Below are 17,888 nucleotides of genomic sequence, written 5' to 3'. Positions count from 1 at the left end.
CTATTTACCTAAAAATCTAATAATATTATAACACTCAATAGATTTAAAAGCATTTCATGTTTTGGATTGATTTATTAACTTGTTAAGAACAACTTATTCTTTAAAAGGGAGCATTTGGTATTTTTGATATGTTATTTTACTATTTTATTTTTAAGAAATAACATCAAGACTTGAAAAAAAAAATACTTTTGTTCAAGACTTCAAGTCGCATTAAAAAAAACATTACTAAAAAAAGAAAATCTACTTAAACATCAAGGTTTCTTACAAGAGATTAGTACACAAAACTAATAAATATTTTGTAATAATTACATGATTTTAAAAAAGTTCAATGATGATATATTGATCATGATTTATTCGAGATATTTTTTTATTTAATTAAATAATTTTTGAAGATTTCACGTTTAAAGGGAGTAGATTATTCAAAAAAAATTATTTTTTATTTTTTTGTCATAATTGAGAATTGGATAAATAATTAAAAAAATATAAAAAAATAATTCAATGAAATGTTGATTGATATTTATTCAGAACTTAACTAAAGAGTAAAACTTTTTCTTTTATATTAGAGTTTTTTTTATAGATGTAGAATTTGAAAGTGAAAATTCTTTGTTTTTTTTTTATTTAAGTTTAATCAGAAATCATTATTAAAAGGATAAAATCTACATTGTCAGTTTATTTTTTTACCTCTTGAAGATTAGGAACAAAACGAAAATATCCCAAAACATATGAAGAAATCAAAATTATAGCTATAATAATTGGTAGAGAACAAACTATGTTTAGCAATAGATTGATGTTTTGTTGGATCTGCCTGTAATGGCCTCTAGAGGAACTGGAACGCTGATTTTGGTTTGTCTCTTATGGCTTTTCTTCCTATGCGCCACCATAGCTTTCTTGCAGCTCAACTTCGTAGACAAAGGAACCACCAACAACAACCCTTCCTCTCGCAGTAGTAACTTCATCGCAACTCAACAGCATAGCGCTGTAAGGATTCATCTTTCTGCCTCTCTCTTTCTTCAATTCCTTCTCTCACTATTAACCCCTTTTCCATGTTCTGTAGGATACCCCTTTGGAACAGGATTTGGAGGGTGTCACCCACAAGGTGTATTTTGATATTCAGATCCATGGCAAATTAGCGGGTATGCTTCATTCCTTATAAAGTACGATTTTTTATGTGTGTCAATGCTTTGCATCTGTTGGATTATGGCAATTATTTTTGGACAATGATTTGGAATTTGATAGTAAATTTAGTGTAAGCAGGGATTTTTAGATGCATTAAATCGACACATCACTCACTGGTTTCCTTTGAGAATTATACTTAAACAAATTGTGTTGTGCATCTGAAGAGGTTTGCCATGATATTCTCAAGTATGGTGCGAGGAAAATAAGGGTTATTTGATTCTGAAATGGAATTGCACATGATGGCACCATCTTGCATATTGTGATGGAGGATTGGATAGGGATTTGTGTCATTTTGAGAGTGAGTGAACACATATTTCAACTTGTGTGTTTTTACGAGATAGCATTTCTCAACATATATCATGGAATTGGAAAGTGGAAAATAAAGGATACCTGGGTAGTTCTATTTCACGGAAGTCTAAAATGCAAACTTTTTCGACCCATTAAAGTTGCTCTATGTCAGTCTGACCCTGTTGCCATCTGAATGATTTAGTGACACTTAGTCATAACATGTTTTGGGGAGAGTGGAGACCAAGAAGGGCTATAGGGGGAAGTTGTTAAGATGAATCTCATGGTAAATAATATCTGTAAAAATCTGTTCTTTTCCCAAATCAAATAATGTTATGTGATCTATGTAGCTGATCTCACCTTCAAGAATTTACATATGCAAATGGCTTAAATATGTTTTTGGTCTCTGTAAGTTAGTGTTTTTTTTCATTTTTGGTCCATGTAAGTTCATTTTTCTAATTTTAATCCTTGTAAGTTTGAGTCTTTTCAATTTTGATCACTATAAGATATTTTGTTCATTTTTAGTCCTTGTAAGTTTGCATTTTTTCAATTTTGGTCCTTGTAAGCGCGAATTTATGGTGACTATAAATGAAATAATTAGAATTTTTCAAAGACCGAAATTGGATAAACGTAAACTTACAGGAACTAAAATTAAGCAAAATATCTTAAAGGGACCAAAATTGGAAAAGTGTCAACTTACAGGGACTAAGATTAGAATAATAAACTTACAGGAACCAAAAATGAAAAAAAAAAAAAAAAACGCTAACTTACCAAAACCAAAAACATATTTAAGCCTATGCAAAGCAGTTATTAGTACTGCCGTCTTGACTGCATCTGTCTTATTACATCATATCCACTATTGTTGAAGAAGGTAGAGCTGGAATTTTCCCCATTTTTTCTGCCTTGGTTGTTATGTTCTTAATGGTTTAGGCCTTAGTTATTATACCATCACTTTATGATCTCAAGTGGGTCACTCAAACACTAAAAATGTTGTTTCTTGATTCAGGTCGCATAGTCATGGGCCTTTATGGGAACACAGTACCGAAAACTGCAGGTATGGTATTCTATAGCATAATGAATTATATGCTACAGATGTATATTTAGACAGATATTGGTTTCATGTGAAGGAATTGATTACTAATCTTAGCATCCCTTTTGTGCAGAAAACTTTCGAGCGCTTTGTACAGGTAGCTCTGCAACTATTGTTACTTTCTTTATTCGACGTTAAAGTGGAGCAGCCACTACTTATGCTGATGATGGTTTTCTCCCTTTCTTGTTCTATAGTGATCAGTTGGAATCAATCTTGATATGTATAATTCCCTTGGTAGTAAGAACTACAAATTTGAACAGCATCTCATTTCAGGAGAGAAAGGAGTGGGAAGAAGTGGGAAGTCTCTTCATTATAAAGGGAGCACATTCCATAGGATTATACCGAGCTTTATGGTCCAAGGGGGTGATTTCACCCGTGGTGATGGAAGAGGTGGAGAATCAATCTATGGTGATAAGTTTGCTGATGAAAACTTTAAGCTGAAGCATACCGGACCGGGTAAGATCACTGCTTTTGTTACTGATATTCCATTATATCCATAAATATGACAATATTAATAAATTTTATATTATTTCTCCTGTTCACCTTTGCTGCATGATTGGCACTTTTCAGGATACTTATCCATGGCAAATTCTGGGGAAGACACCAATGGCTCCCAGTTCTTCATTACAACAGTTAAAACCAGCTGGTAATTTCAAATCACTTGAGTTACTTATTCTGTGCATGCTCTTGAAAGTTGTTGAATTTTGGTATATTAGCTTCTTATGAAAACCTTACAGTGACAGCTATAAATATGAATTTTTCTTAATGATTTTATTTTCTTGGAATAAGATATGATTCTAATTTTGGTTGAAAAGAAAAGTTTATTCCATTTTGTGCCCATCGGATTTTTCCTTTCAGTTATTAAGAATGGATTTTATTTTAAAACATAAATGAGTACAAGTCTGAACTTTAGACACTCATGATTGAACTTCCTAATATAAAATAAAAACGTTTTCAAAAAATTTATGTCTATGAAAAAGAGCCTAAGAAGAAAAGTTAACTTTTCAAGTTTTCATTCATTACTACTGTTGTGGCCTTTTCACAAGCTCACAATCTGACATGCCTCCGTTTGTTTCTTGGAAGGCTGGATGGACGCCATGTCGTATTTGGCAAGGTACTTTCCGGTATGGATGTTTTGTACAAGATTGAAGCAGAAGGAAGTGAAAGCGGCTCGCCAAAGAACAAGGTTGTCATATTAGACAGTGGAGAATTAACTTCATGACATGGTTTATACAAGTTGAGATTGATTCCACAGCCATGATTCACAAATTCGGTGTGCATACTTCATCATTTAGTGAATGAATAAGTTTGCAGATGTTCGTGTAATTTAAGGCTATATTGATGCTATTTTGCTTGTCTACACTAGTCTTGCTCCTAGGGAAGGAGTTTTATTAGGGATTGCCAGAGTGGGTACTCATTAACAATATACATCAGGCTGAAGTGCGTTTTCTGAACTATTTTTTTTTTTTTAAATGTAGTAGGTACGAGGATAAATTATTTATTCAAGTGCATCATATACCATGTCTTTTGCTACATTTTCCACTTCCACCACTGCAATTTAAATCCGAAGTACAAATGGCCCATTATAAAATAAAATAATATAAACAAAACGTTCTTTTTCTTTCTCCTGTGAAAAAGGCAGATGCCATCATTATCCAGATTTATCACAAATACGACATTGCACTCCAAAAGTGTTATACTCCTTTAAGTGGTCAGTTTTTTTTTTTCTTTAAAGTATCCTCCTTTGAAAGCAACATTGTTGGTGACACAGTTGAAAACTAAATGTGAACACTTTTTAGTAGAGTTTCGAGCTTTGGTTCATTACATTATTAGGAGACTAACTCCTCCTATTAGATTCAATTCCCGTTGATCTTTAAGTGGTCAGTTAGTCACTCTGAAGATCAAAGCTTTTAGAAATGTTATGTAACCTCTCATATTTAACCAAACTAGTCCTTTCTATAACAATAAATAAATAAAGAATGCAACTGAGAGAGGATCAATTATCCATTCACAAGCAATGATCATGATCAAGTTATCCAATGACAAGTTAATTTATTGATTTAGAAGTACAGAGAGATTGGAGTTACTATTCAATGGTAGGACGCGACAATATAGTAGTATGTGTAGAGAAAGAAGGGAAGGACGGTCCACTTGATAAGAAAGGAACACAATTCCCCAAAGAACGTGAGTTCTGATTTCTGCTGTGACATTTGTTGGTAGGTAATATGTAAATAATGTTGTAAGTGTTCTTTGAGCTTGAGGTCTGAACCTTTGTGAGCTTCGAACTCGACTCACCTAAACTTTTTTTTTTATATAAAAAGAAAAGAAAAGAAAAAGAAGTAAAGAGGACGATACAATGCTTCGCCTTTTCACCGTCCTTATCGACAATTGATGACAAAACAAAGCCCAAAATTACCATCACAAATTCTTCAACTTCAACAACAGACACATACGCAATAGACATAGACAGAGGACACAGACACGAAACATTACTTAGGAAGAACCTTTTGAATTGACTTATTTGGAGGAGTTTTTGGAGCGTTGTTGGCAAACGTTGGAGAAATTGGTGTTGAGATCAGAGTAGAGAGAGACAACCTTGGAGATGTTGCCGTTGAGTTCCTGAATGAGGGACACGTTTTTTACCATGTTGTCGTGCATCCGAGACTGCTGGTTCTCGTTCACCTGCTGAATCAGTAGCCGGTTCCGGTCCAGCACCGACTGCACCTGCCGGAACCCCTTGTTCAGGGTGACCCACGCCTCCGGGTCGCCGTCCTCCGCCTCCTCCACCTCCCCGTCCGACTCCCCGGTCGTCGTGCTCAAGGTTGTTGTCGTCGTGGCGGGGTGGTGGCGGTGACGGCGGTGGTGCTTCTTCGAGCGGCGGTCTTCCATGGTGGACTCTGCGGCGGAGGAGGATGAGTTCATGTGCTGTGCATGAAACACAAAAGGAGGAGAAAAGGAAGACTCAACCAAATCTTGTTGAGACAGACATTGCAAGTTTTGTGCGTGAGTTCAAACCTTGCTGGGGCAATCTTATATATACACAACACTGCAGGGGCAATCATGTTATTATTCAAGAGATTCACATCAACAATGGTCTTTTTCATCCAAGGGCAAAGTATTCTCAGGCAACTTTTGTATCATAATATCTTCTGAGTCAATGCATCAAGTGTTATACAGATATTTTAGTTTAATTAGTAGTTTAAAATTTAAATAAATTTAAATTTTAAATATAATATGCAATTATATTACATATTTAAAAAAACGTTCATTATCTATAATGGTTTTGTTTAACTTAAACCTGGTGAATTCATGATTTTTTGTATTAAAATTTTGTTTAATAAAATAACAACTGAAAAAGATCAATTTTTCATTTACTAAACAAGAGTATAACTTCGAAAAAGAAAATATCTTAAGAAGATTTGATATCAAAAAGAAAAAACTAAAATTTTGAAACTTGTTTAACATATTTAAACTTAACTCGAACTAACGACAACAACAGTGTATTGATAAAGTATTTACTTTTTATTTTAAATTAAAATGTTTGATAATTTTAATCTTTTTATTTAAGAAAAAACACACTTCATATATACGCTTTTCGATTTTATTTTAGAAGATTATTATTTAAATATTAGAGTAACATTGTTTATATTATAAAGTTAAATATGCGGCATTTAGCCGAATTGGGATATCGAAGAATATGAGCCCCCTTTAGCAATATAATTGGATCTAAGAGAGAGAATCACACATTCGCACATGGACCTGATACTCACGCGATTAGCCATGGGCGCGTGAAATGTCCACCACATCATAACTTCACAGGTGGCAGAAAAGTAAGGAAAAGGAAAGATAATAACTTAGAAGAAAAAGTCAAAAGTTCGAAAGAATACCATTTGAGGCCACTTTAAATTAATTAATGTTATTCTGTTTATAAAATTTTATTCAAACAAGTAGTATTTAATTTAGGGGTCGTAAGTCCAACCTGATTTGGTCGTCAGGCTACTAATGTGTGCCAGAAATTGGTTAGGGTGGGCTCACCGGTCTTTTAACAGTGGGTTAAAATTTCTAGTATGTCTCACTTAAGGGTGAATTAGTGAGTTGATAGGCTGGTTCGTTAAAAATAAAAAAATATATTTTATTTTATAGAATTAATTCAAATAAATAAATTTAGTTTTTTTGTTAAGAGGAGCAAATTTAGTTGAAAAACTTAAACTATATTAATTATTTATTCTAAATTTTATTTTAATATAATTTTTTCTATAAGTATTGGAGAAATTAAATTTATAAAATAATATAAAAATAATAAAAAATATGTATTTTTATTTTTGAACAATATTATAAATTTTAAAAAAATACAAAGTGATAACCCAAACCATAAATACCTACTAATATTTACATCTTCTAAAATATATATATATATATATATATATATATATATATATATGTCCTGTCAATGTGATTTGATTCGCTTAATTCAATTTGTTTTGTCATCCCTAATTTAATTTGATTAAAATTTATTAACATTTTAATTTTTATAATTTTTTATTGTTTTGACTAAGTTCTATTCTTTTTCTGCATTGGGTGTACTTAGTACCCAATCAAATGTGAAATTTAGATTATAGATTAGATTCGGTCTCAATTAAAAAAGTATAAATTTAGATGTATTAAAATAAACTAATACAAACAACATATAATAGCTCATTAATAATATGTACAAATTTCATTCGTGTGAACCCTCGTTTGAACTAGAAAAGGTTTAATTACAGCTTAAAATCTCTTAATTGAATTATGTAAGATTTTAATATTTCATTTTCTTAGTCAATTAAAATTTTCCATTTTTAAAATCAAGCAAATTTAGTAATTTTATTAATTTTTATCTAAAATTCTCAAATTTACCTTTTTTATCCAAATATCTAGAGGCTCGTAATTCATTTAGAATATAAAATAGTTTTAAAAGCTTAGAAGTTAATTAAATTTGAAATACTTTGTAGTATGTGAATATTAGGATTTGAATAGGAAAAAATTGAGTGTTTTCTAATTTAATTGGTGAACTTTGGGTGGAAAAAATTAGAACAATTTAATGATTCACGTTTGATTACTTTTATTTATTTTATTATTTATTAGTAATTACAAATATATAATATCAGTCATTCAGTCAATGCTCTTAAAAATTTAGAAATGAATTTATCCGTCCATTAAAAAAAACGAGGGTCAACAAAGGCTGAGGAAGTTGCACGCGGCAAGGTGCGAGTGGGGATAGCATGGAGCTGAAAATATCTAAGAGGGTTGGATGCAAAAAGTGAAAAAGTGCATTGCCACGACGATAAGAAAGAACCGTGTTTCTGCCTCCGTGGATTGGAAAGTGTATACGCCGTCGAATAAATATCTTATATTAATATCTCATTTCATATGTCACACACACACAACTCAGAATAGACCAAAATATCTACTACAGTTTAGGCCTAAAAAAAGGGGAAGCACCATCAGTTAGACGAATATATACCTTCAAACAACAAAAAAAAGGCAAAAAGGGCAACATATTTGGTCCCAACACACAAGAGAACCTTACTAGTTATGGGGTAGTTATGATATCAATGTCGAATACGATTGTTGATTCACTCAGGCATGGCTAACTTCATCAACTAGATTCAGTTTCAACCAAAATATCTTGGATGGGTTAATTACGAGTTAAAAATTTCAGCAGTACAAATATCTTGGTAATTATTTTTCACTTTTCAATGCTTTTTTTTAAAAAAAAATCTTACTAGAAGCATAATAGCAGTTCTTAAACTACGACAAAGAGAATACAAATTTTGATGTTATTGTATAAGCATCCAAAAAGAGACTTACGAACATGAGTTCAACTTATTCCTTATTTTAATGTTATATTTCCTTTCCTTTATTTTTTTAACTCGCATGTTATTGTATTTACTTTTAAATTTTAATTAGATAATCTGGTTTAATTTTCTTAGAATCTTGTAAAAATAAATTAAGCGAATATTCTACTGTTTTCACTTACCTGTATTTTCATTTTTTTAATTAAAAAAATACCACTTTATTCTTTTAATTTTCCTTCTTTTTAAAATTTGTATAAAAAAATTTATTTTCGGTGTTTCATGTACAAAATATTTTTAAAAAAATCATAATGAAAACAAAGTAGTAATTTTGTAATTAAAGAGTAAAAACAATGAATAAAAACAGTAAATAAAAACACAAGTAAATAGGTCCTAATTGGCATCTAAACAAATTCAACAGAATTATATTCATGCAGTAGGACTAAATTGTTTTGACGTATGAATGTAAGAACCTATTTGTGTTCCATAATAAATGGGAAGAAATCAAGATAACAAGTGGAGATAATTACAAGAAAGGGCACAGGAGAGGGAATGAAATTATTAAATTAATGGAATTGAATACCAGATGTTACCAATTCAACACATTTTGAGTTTCTTGGAGAATATCTAGATTCAACCTTACATAATACATTCTCAAGAAAAGACAATAAATTTTAAGTGCGATTAAATCCTGATTAATAGTCAGTCCAAGAATCTAAAGCTTGTAAAGATACTTTAGAGTATCAAGAAACCTAAGATCCTAATTACCATATTACTAAATAAATAAAAAATCAAAGTAAGATCGTTTGACTGTTAGCCTTGTTTCTTAACACAACCTGTAATACCCTGTTTAGGTGACCCTTAGTACACAGTAGCACAAATAACACATGATCAGTAGTGCAGAAAATTCAACCACCAGAACTTGCTTAAGTCGCCGGATTTCGTGGCACACAACATAGCCACAAGATGGGCAATAAATTCACTTGTATATTTATTTTCAGTATCCAGTTTTCTTCTATTTCTAGCAATATTGTAAATTAGAAGACATTGTATTGTATGTTTAACATAAATTTAGCATTTTTTATCCATTATTCAAAACATCTTGTAATTTGCAGGTGCAAAACATTGGCATTAACAAATGTCTAATAAGTAATAAGGTTAAAGCATCTATTCCTTAGATTTTCTCTTTCTTCCCAGAACAGAAGCTATCTGAAATCTGGGTCCCCCCATTCGCCACTTCTTGAAAGATGCCATTGCAGATTGAGCTGTCTCATACACTACATAGAGCATTAGAATAAACAAATTAAATTGAATAACTCACGAGGGAAAAGTTTGTGACCACATAAATGAAAATTAAAGGCATGCTTCATTTATTTAGCAAGGATAACATCTCACAGTAGATCTCTTCTTTTGTTAGAATAGTCCAAAATTTGGAACCAGGTGCAAATGCTACAGTATGTGCCTTGGTGAGAATTTCCTTGTACCTACTCTTAAATGCAGTCAACAACAGAAACCCAATGGTTCGGTCGCCAACTCTGCCATAAGTGAAAAATAAATCAACAATGTATAATAGAACAAGTTGCCAAAGTTGTTGAAAAAAGACTCATGGCATTTGTGGTGAAGCTGGTTGGCAAAAATTTTGGACATTTTGTTATCTTACACATTTTTATTAGGTTGTCTGAACTCAATGGAATTTGTGGTAATAAAGATTTGAATGAGATGCTGCATGAAGCATGTAATTGAAAATCCTAGGTCCACTCTAGATATGGACGATGACACGACACATGGCCATATACTATCTTCCAAGACAAAGTCATAAAAGTAATCAGCAAAATATAAGAAAACATATTAAAATAAGTGAGTAAAATTTAAACCAAAGAGAGACAAAAGGCTATTTCAGATGATGCAAGCAAGAAAATATAGACATAAGAAAGACTTACATGGGTGCTATCTTGCAACCAAATTCATAGAAAAATGGACATCTGGACCTCAGATCCACACCTGCAGAATCAGCATGGAGCTCCTGCCTTGTTCTGAAATCAAGAATCATCAACTATATGATAAAAGATTGACACTTTCAACCCATCAACGAATGCCATTATTAGTTTTTAACAATTTTGATATGAATGCCAATGCAGCTTTAGCATACATATGCCAATATTAGTTTTTAACAATTTCTCTGAAAGCCATGTACATCAATTATTGAATTTGTTTTTACCCATAGTTCCAGGTGACACCATGCACTTAATGATGAAATGTACATGAAAATTAAGGTTAAGAATTGGCTTCAACATCCATTTAAATCCCATGCAACAAGAGTATTAAGGAAAGGTCAGCCAAAACATTTCAGGTGCAACAGAAATATACACTTAAAAGTGCTTCCTAACTCATTAATGTCATGACATGCTCCATTATACGATAGAATGTACTTATAAAATTCAAAGAGACATAAAACAATCACTACTTTTGATTGAAACAAGGAGGAACATTGACTGATACTGCTTGTCTCAACTGTAACTCATGAGCAAGCCAAAACGGCAGTTCAACTTTTGAACCTGTTTCAATCTGAAAATCAAACAATGTAATGTTAGGTCAAATGATTAAGTTTCACAGAGCAGGTATCTGGTGCCACTGCCAACAATTCTTTCCTTGGGAAATGTATAGAAGAGTGTAAATGACTCTTACAAGGATTGAAGAACTGGGATCTATTCCCACTCCAGATGCAGCCCTCTGAAATATAACTGACACAGTCTGTGACAAGAACATAACAAACCCTAGTGTTAGGGTAAGAATTTCAGGTTGCATTATGTATAGTAGATATAATGAATTGATGCAATTAAAATTGGCAACAACATAAAACATCGCAGGCCATGACATCTTAAGGATACTGTAGCAAAACAATTTCCCTTAATTACAAAAAAATCAAATATTTCAAAACTACCATTCCCTTATATATCAATTGGAAGCAATTTTTTTTTTTAAAAAAAATGAAGAGTCTGATGCCTACCTCTTCCTCAATGATAATATCATCAATATCATAGTACTTAGCCATCCTATCCTCCAGCTTGCTGCTTCTATACTTTCTTTTAACTCATCGAAAGAGTGAACTGCAAATTAAAAAAACTTTGTTTGAAACATGACATACATTTATAATTTTTTATTACAAAAGCAAACTGTGATTGAACTAATAACAAAGACAACAAAAATCAATCAGCTAAGACAACCAGCATCTGTTCTACAAATGGCAGAATAAAAAAAAAATATCAATATGAAACTCAGAACCTGCATCTGTTGTTGCAGTTCCATTTAAAAGAAATACAAAAGCACAGAAAATATACATCACATAAAAAGGGAAAAAGAACACAACTTTCAAAAAATAATGAAAAATGAGTCAATAGTAAATGAAGAAGGGGAGAGGTGAATCAAGCAAAGCAAAACCCTAACTCCTAGTTGAATGTGAAAATTTGTTGCTCAGGGCCAGACACTAAATTTAAACAAATAAAATTAGGCCATGTCTTAAATATATTAGCGCCTTAGCTCACCCTATAGGTTAGGCCAACTGTGAGTTAACATTGGCCATATGGATTTTGGGCACGGGCATTTGGGGAAATCTAAAACAATATACAGGACAATCTTAATGTTTGGAACTCATAACGAATGATTTGTACTGTAGATCATAATACAAGATCTTCCAACTGGAATTATGTCTGTAGGAATAGGTTTAAATAATTTGCAGGTGGAATTTAAGTTTCAACTTGAAAAAAGGAAACAAAGAAAGAAAGCCACAATGTCATGGAATAATGCCCATAAGATAACAGCATCATTGCTAATTAATTAAGAGTTATATTACTTAAATAATGTTTTTTTCCTTCCTATCACATCATTCATCTTTTCCTACACTTATCTTTCATACCATCCCAGCAAAATAGGTTTGAAACTTTAAAGTTCGGCAGTGGAATTTGAAATATTTGGTTTGCTTCAAATGGTACATGTGGAAAATCTGTTGGATTAATTCTGAGTACCATGTACTGGAATATAGTTTAGTTGAAGATGAAACTGTACCATTAGAATTTAGAAGGTAACAGTGAGGATGGGCTCCGAACATGGTGACCATTCTGATAGGGTAGCCAACCATCTGACCATATTCATATATCATTGCCATTTCCGACCCTCCAAAAAGCACCTTTATCCAAAACCTAACTTGCTGAATGGAAACTATTCCAGGTATAAATTGGAATTATTATACCCCACACTAGAAGCAATATCAGAGTCCAAAGCTCTCTTTCTACCTTTATGACTTTATGATATGACATGCTTATTTTCTTTTATCTGACATATCTTGTGACTTTCATTTTGCAATTTAAACTATAATAAATTTGTGCTTAATTTTAGAGTATAACCTTCAGGAGTCAAAGGGGAGTGTATTCTTAGGAAGAAAAATACATGCTTGGATAACTTCCACCCTCTGGTAGGAGGCCTCGTATCACCAGAACATCCTTAGGAAGCATAATTATCAAAGAATCATTTTCATCAATAAAATGTTTAACATTACAAAAGTAACAATAGCAAAGAGATAGAGAGATCTGATCTGATACATTATAGGACACTTTCAAAATAACTCTATGTGAATGAAATCATCCCCTCTCAAATGAGAAGCACATATAGTATTAAAAGAATAACAAAGCATGTAGGGCATTAGAGTAAATAAAATCACTGACTTCTTCACCAGCAAACTCAAGACACAGAAATGTTCACCTCAGGCAACCATTCCAGATCCAGATCCCAGGCAATTAGGACAAAATCCATGACCAAAGATTTCTCAGTTAATTAAGCTTTCCCAAACTTCAGATAGTTGCAATAACATTGCACAGAATCAGGACTAACAAATTAGTGTGATAGGACAAAGGCCTACACAAATAATTAATGTCAAAATGAATAACACCTAAGCTTGAGCTATGTATAGAGTCAGAGCTTAACCTGATAGACTTTACCAACAATTCAGCAAATTTAGTTAATAATGTTACTAACAATTAAAACAAGGATAAATCTGACAACAATAACCAAATAACCATAATATTAATGACAAAAAGGCTTTGTTTCTCTCTAATGTCAACTGAAGAAAATAAAGATTGAACAATAAGAGGTGAAACATATTTGAGGAGAACTCAAGAACTTGGTTTTACTATTGTGATTTAGATCCGTGAGAAGCTTTCTCCAAGAAAAAAGGGATATTTAAAGTTAATAGATCTCATGTAATCTCATTACTTTACAGTCATTCTTTAACAAACCATTTGACAACTAATCATAATTATAAACAAAAAAAATTGCATTACCTTTGTTCACTGTTATACTAATCATAACTATAATAAACTAATCATAAAAACAATGTAAAAATTTAAATGAATTCACTGATATACTGTAACAGAAGCACATTCAATTCATGTCTAAATTCCATGTCAATATGTCATAAAAGATCAAACACGCCATTACAAACAACAAAAATGCATTGCTTCTTATGCAGATTCAAATATTAATAACACTAAATACGCTTTGTAAACTAACAGAAGCTCATGCAATTAATTCAAGTGTAAGTTCCATTTCATAAGGTTCAATATTCCCAGTAACAGAAGCACATTCAACTCATGTCTAAGTTCCCTTTCATAAAAGATCAAACGCACCAGTATTGTTCTACTCCAAATGAATTCACCAATCTCAATGCCCTTTTTTTTGGCAAGAAAACACTACAAAGAACACACACATTTTACCAGTTTGGAGTTTAGGGTTAAGAAATTGGGTTTGGGATGAATTTAAGAATTGAGATTTTGCAAAGTGAGATTTACCAATTTGGAGACTAGGGTTTCTCATTTTCGATTTGGATTTCATGAAATCAGATCAAATCAGTTCCTTCAATGGCCAAGAGAAGTGGTCGAGTTACGTGTTGTATTGTGCCTTCAACGGTTCGCTGCTTTGTGCTGTGCCTTCAATGGTTCAATGGATTGATGCTTAAAGCTATGCCTTCAATGGCTGAGAGTAACTGAGTCGTGTAACGAATTTGTGATGTGCCTTCAGTGGTTGCGTACTCACGTAAGTTACATAGCAAGTGCTGTGTTGAGTAACTGAGTCGTGGACTATAGTGGTAATTACAAATTCAAATTTTTTTATGAGCAAATATTAATCGTTAGTTTGTTAGTTTTTGTTACGAGGGATCAAACCCACAACCATTCCCTCCTTCCTCTCCTTCTCAACCACTCAACCAAACCTTATATCTCCACAAATTCAAATTTACAAGTAAAGCAATCACCTCAAATCGTAATTACAAACTCGCAATTTTGACAACCATGTTTCACATGAACATACACGAAAGAATTCATTCTCAGAATGTAGAGCGCATTGACAAATTCAAAATAAAAACAGATAAACACATTACAGAGTAACGGATCCAAGCCCAAAAAGTGAAAGATGGATTCAAAAGCTGAGGCGCAGAGAGAGAACTGAGCTTTTTACCTTGTGGTGCCAATTCAGAGCTGGAGTCTCGCACGGAGCTCTCGGTGCGAATGCAGGAGAGCGAGCACTGAATGAATGACGAAAATTGAAACTTTAGGGATTAGGGTTTGTCTACAACTGAACAATTAAGGAAGAGAGATGGTAAGAATTTGTTGTCCGAGGACAGACTCGTGCATTTGGTTGGGGGAAGGAAACTAGGGTTTATTCTTCGAATTCGTGATTTTGAAACTTGGCGCGTTTCGAAATTTTCCGTTTTAGTGATGGCGCGTTTTCAAATTTCCATGAACGGATTAACCGCTCGGTTCAGAAGTCACAACTAAGTATATAAAGTATAAACATGATTTTCACCTTTTTTATTTGCATATTTTTAATATTTTCTCCTCTTTTTTTTGTACATACATTTCAATTCTCACATTATTAGTAAAAAAAAATTAACTATCTCCAACTATTCTTATTTTGTCATTATTTTTTATATAATTAATATTTGTTAACACCTATTTTTTCAATCTACATTCTTTATCTCTATTAATATATTAAATTTTAATAATTTTGTAAGAATTCAAAACAACTTATATTATAATTTAAATTCTTCATTATAAATCTAAAATATAATTTATATATAATATATTTTATATATAAATATTTATTTGTTATAAAAATTAGTAATAATGTAAAAAATAATTATTGTGTGATATGTAAAAACTAAAATACTAGTTATGGAAATCTACACATTGGGCAATGTTCATTTTTTTATGATTTTCAACAGTATAGTTTTAATTGTTCTTGGCCATGTGAGTCTTTAGGCAATTACATAAGGTCTCTATATCATTTAAGGCAATTACATAAGGTCTCTATATCATTTAAGCCCGAACGTTAACGTGACAAGCTCAATGAATTGCACCTTCCTTAGTCCTGCATTGCTTGCCACTGTTGTTGGAGCTGCCACACCAACCAGACCATGTCTTGCTGCGCTTAGCACATAAACCTGGACAGTTGAAGTAGCAGAAACAAGCCTTCCGCCCAAGTCCCAGTGACATGATCCAAATTTTGCACCTTCCCATTTCTTGCATTGGTTGTCACAGTGGTTAGAGTTGCCACACCACCCTGACCATGTTTTGCTGTACTTTTCGCATATCTTTGCCTCCACCACTCGTGCCTCTGCATAATAATAGATTAGGAACAAAAAAAAATTAAGATAGACATTGTCAAGTCCCTGTAAATAGTATTTTTTTTTTACCCATGGGAATCCAAGACAGTATTAGAGGATTTACAATAACTCATACATCCTACTCAACCAACTGAACTAGACCCTGTTGACTCCAGTTAATAAATTAAGATATACAAATCAAGCCAGGCATTGAAATATTTGAGTTTAATTAACTGGCATATTACTAGCTAACATCATGTACACTTCTTGGACAAGGGAGTAGTTAATAAGATGCATGTAATATATTAAATTTTTAGTGTAGATCAATCGGTACAGGAATGTTTCAGCTTAACTAGTAAAATTCTCGTTCGAACAAAATTGTCTTGTGCAGAAAATGTCTGTGGTTTCTACTAAAAAATAGTATTGTTCATCTTGTTGGATTTGTGTGAGCATATATATCTTGTTGGAGAGAGAGAGAGGGGGCATGTGACATTGGAGTAGTAGGTGAAGAGATTAGGATGTTACCATTAATAAGGACAAGGAGACAAAGGCTGAAGAGCAGAATAAAGGAGATGCCGAAGACACCAAGGTACTTTGGCCATGATTGATTGTGTTTGTGTGTTGTTATGGATGAAAAAGTCTAGGCCATATTTATAGCACAGTGTTGGCATGGTATTGCGGCCCCTGCACGCGGGTATTAGCCATCACAAATTCTAAATGATGCATGCCTGCGTGACTGTGTCTATTTGGTGACATCTGACATGTGCATTCTTTGCTGCTGAAATTTATGGGCACTTGCCTGCTACTCCTACAACTTAAGTACACGTTTAACAAAACAAAAGGCTTGTTTAATGGCTTGCAGAAGACTTAGCACTTAGCTCAATTTAATTACATGTTGTCAAAATTGTGAAATATAGATACAGAAATTATCAATTGATTTCAATTTTAACTTATTTATATTTTATTACACATGTCACAATGAAGTGTGAAATATATAGATAGAACCCCGGATTTTAGTGGGATCTTCTCTTCCAGTTTTTTTCAATCATATGACTCAAATTCAAAAATCTTAAGGAAATTCCAGTTTCACTCGAACTTGTGACTGGTTTGGTAAATTTAAGAATATTTGTGCAATGCACCAAAATTTCTAGTTATTATAAAAGCTTCAGTCAAGTTTTCCTGTGGTCAACAGTAAGTGGCTATTTTTTTTTCATATGTAGGAGATTAGAAAATAGCCCGATCGAATGTGTGAATTCCTATTTTGGAGTTTACTTTGATTAATTGATGTTAAAATAAAATATTATTTTCCCTTCTAATATTATTTATTTATTTTAGTGAATATTTTATCTTTTAAACTAATACATACTTTTTAAGAAAATCATTAATAACACGCTGTTACAGTAAAATAACTTTTTTTACAGAGTTATCCTCATCGAAAGAGTTAAAATGTATTTGAAAATTTAAAGTATTCAATGAGATACCAATAAATAGAAATATTGTAAAAATAAATAATTTTATTTTATGCTCTACAAGTCCGAGTGTGTAAATGAAGTATATATTATATACAATAATCTGTTAGCGCCGGTCATGTGTGCGTCCTAACATGCCTTATGTGGAGTAGGTATAAATCAGGGTAAATTATTTCAACTGGAATGCGTTATGAACATTACTGTTTGCATACTATCAATATTCTTTAATGCAAGTATCTATGCTAAGCTCTCACATGCAATGATTTTTTTTTTTTTTTTTAACGCCTATAATTTGTATGCTAGTCATCATACTCTGTAACAACATATGTAAGCTGTGAAACGGTGTAAAGGTGATTGAAAAAAGATACTACTAGTCTACTACCTCA

The 17,888-nt window shown here is 32.4% G+C and overlaps 4 protein-coding genes across 5 annotated transcripts; 1 reads left to right on the top strand and 3 right to left on the bottom strand.

Annotated features, from left to right (window-relative positions):
- Positions 1-778: 778 nt before the first annotated feature.
- CYP26 (peptidyl-prolyl cis-trans isomerase CYP26) lies at positions 779-4,069 on the top strand. The gene is made up of 7 exons (NM_001255084.2): positions 779-978; positions 1,055-1,133; positions 2,468-2,515; positions 2,625-2,648; positions 2,825-3,007; positions 3,122-3,197; positions 3,635-4,069. The coding sequence occupies exons 1-7, from the start codon at positions 811-813 to the stop codon at positions 3,771-3,773; spliced, it is 717 nt and encodes a 238-aa protein (NP_001242013.2). The 5' UTR covers positions 779-810; the 3' UTR covers positions 3,774-4,069.
- Positions 4,070-4,572: 503 nt separating this feature from the next.
- Positions 4,573-5,572, bottom strand: ELF4A (protein EARLY FLOWERING 4a). Its single transcript, NM_001355644.1, has one exon. It carries the CDS (start codon positions 5,471-5,473, stop codon positions 5,069-5,071), a length of 405 nt encoding a protein of 134 aa, NP_001342573.1. The 5' UTR covers positions 5,474-5,572; the 3' UTR covers positions 4,573-5,068.
- Positions 5,573-8,935: 3,363 nt separating this feature from the next.
- LOC100797609 (DNA replication complex GINS protein PSF3) lies at positions 8,936-15,189 on the bottom strand. 2 transcript variants are annotated; one of them, XM_003538418.5, is made up of 8 exons: positions 14,887-15,189; positions 12,783-12,878; positions 11,390-11,489; positions 11,068-11,133; positions 10,847-10,947; positions 10,323-10,415; positions 9,778-9,917; positions 8,936-9,659 (listed from the first exon to the last, which is right to left on the bottom strand). In XM_003538418.5, exons 3-8 carry the CDS (start codon positions 11,432-11,434, stop codon positions 9,550-9,552), a joined length of 555 nt encoding a protein of 184 aa, XP_003538466.1. In that variant the 5' UTR covers positions 11,435-11,489; positions 12,783-12,878; positions 14,887-15,189; the 3' UTR covers positions 8,936-9,549. The 2 variants fall into 2 exon arrangements, with proteins under 2 accessions (XP_003538466.1, XP_003538465.1); XM_003538417.5 differs by lacking the exon at positions 12,783-12,878.
- Positions 15,190-15,719: 530 nt separating this feature from the next.
- LOC102670378 (uncharacterized) lies at positions 15,720-16,138 on the bottom strand (the record flags this gene model as incomplete). Its single annotated transcript, XM_014763701.2, has 1 exon — positions 15,720-16,138. A coding segment is annotated over one exon (396 nt), but the record flags the coding sequence as incomplete, so codon positions are not given.
- Positions 16,139-17,888: the final 1,750 nt, after the last annotated feature.

Source organism: Glycine max, chromosome 11 (assembly GCF_000004515.6).
Source record: "Glycine max cultivar Williams 82 chromosome 11, Glycine_max_v4.0, whole genome shotgun sequence".
Lineage (NCBI taxonomy): Eukaryota > Viridiplantae > Streptophyta > Magnoliopsida > Fabales > Fabaceae > Glycine > Glycine max.
This window is presented reverse-complemented; position numbering and strand designations above follow the sequence as displayed.

Excerpts from the sequence above, each read along its gene's own strand:
- CYP26 (NM_001255084.2), top strand. The coding sequence starts at position 811 with ATGGCCTCTAGAGGAACTGGAACGCTGATTTTGGTTTGTCTCTTATGG. Across the intron at positions 2,516-2,624 it reads CACAGTACCGAAAACTGCAG|AAAACTTTCGAGCGCTTTGT; the intron begins GTATGGTATTCT and ends CCTTTTGTGCAG. Across the intron at positions 3,198-3,634 it reads ACAACAGTTAAAACCAGCTG|GCTGGATGGACGCCATGTCG; the intron begins GTAATTTCAAAT and ends GTTTCTTGGAAG.
- ELF4A (NM_001355644.1), bottom strand. The coding sequence starts at position 5,473 with ATGAACTCATCCTCCTCCGCCGCAGAGTCCACCATGGAAGACCGCCGC.
- LOC100797609 (XM_003538418.5), bottom strand. The coding sequence starts at position 11,434 with ATGGCTAAGTACTATGATATTGATGATATTATCATTGAGGAAGAG. Across the intron at positions 11,134-11,389 it reads ATATTATCATTGAGGAAGAG|ACTGTGTCAGTTATATTTCA; the intron begins GTAGGCATCAGA and ends TTCTTGTCACAG. Across the intron at positions 10,416-10,846 it reads CCTCCTTGTTTCAATCAAAA|AACAAGGCAGGAGCTCCATG; the intron begins GTAGTGATTGTT and ends TCTTGATTTCAG.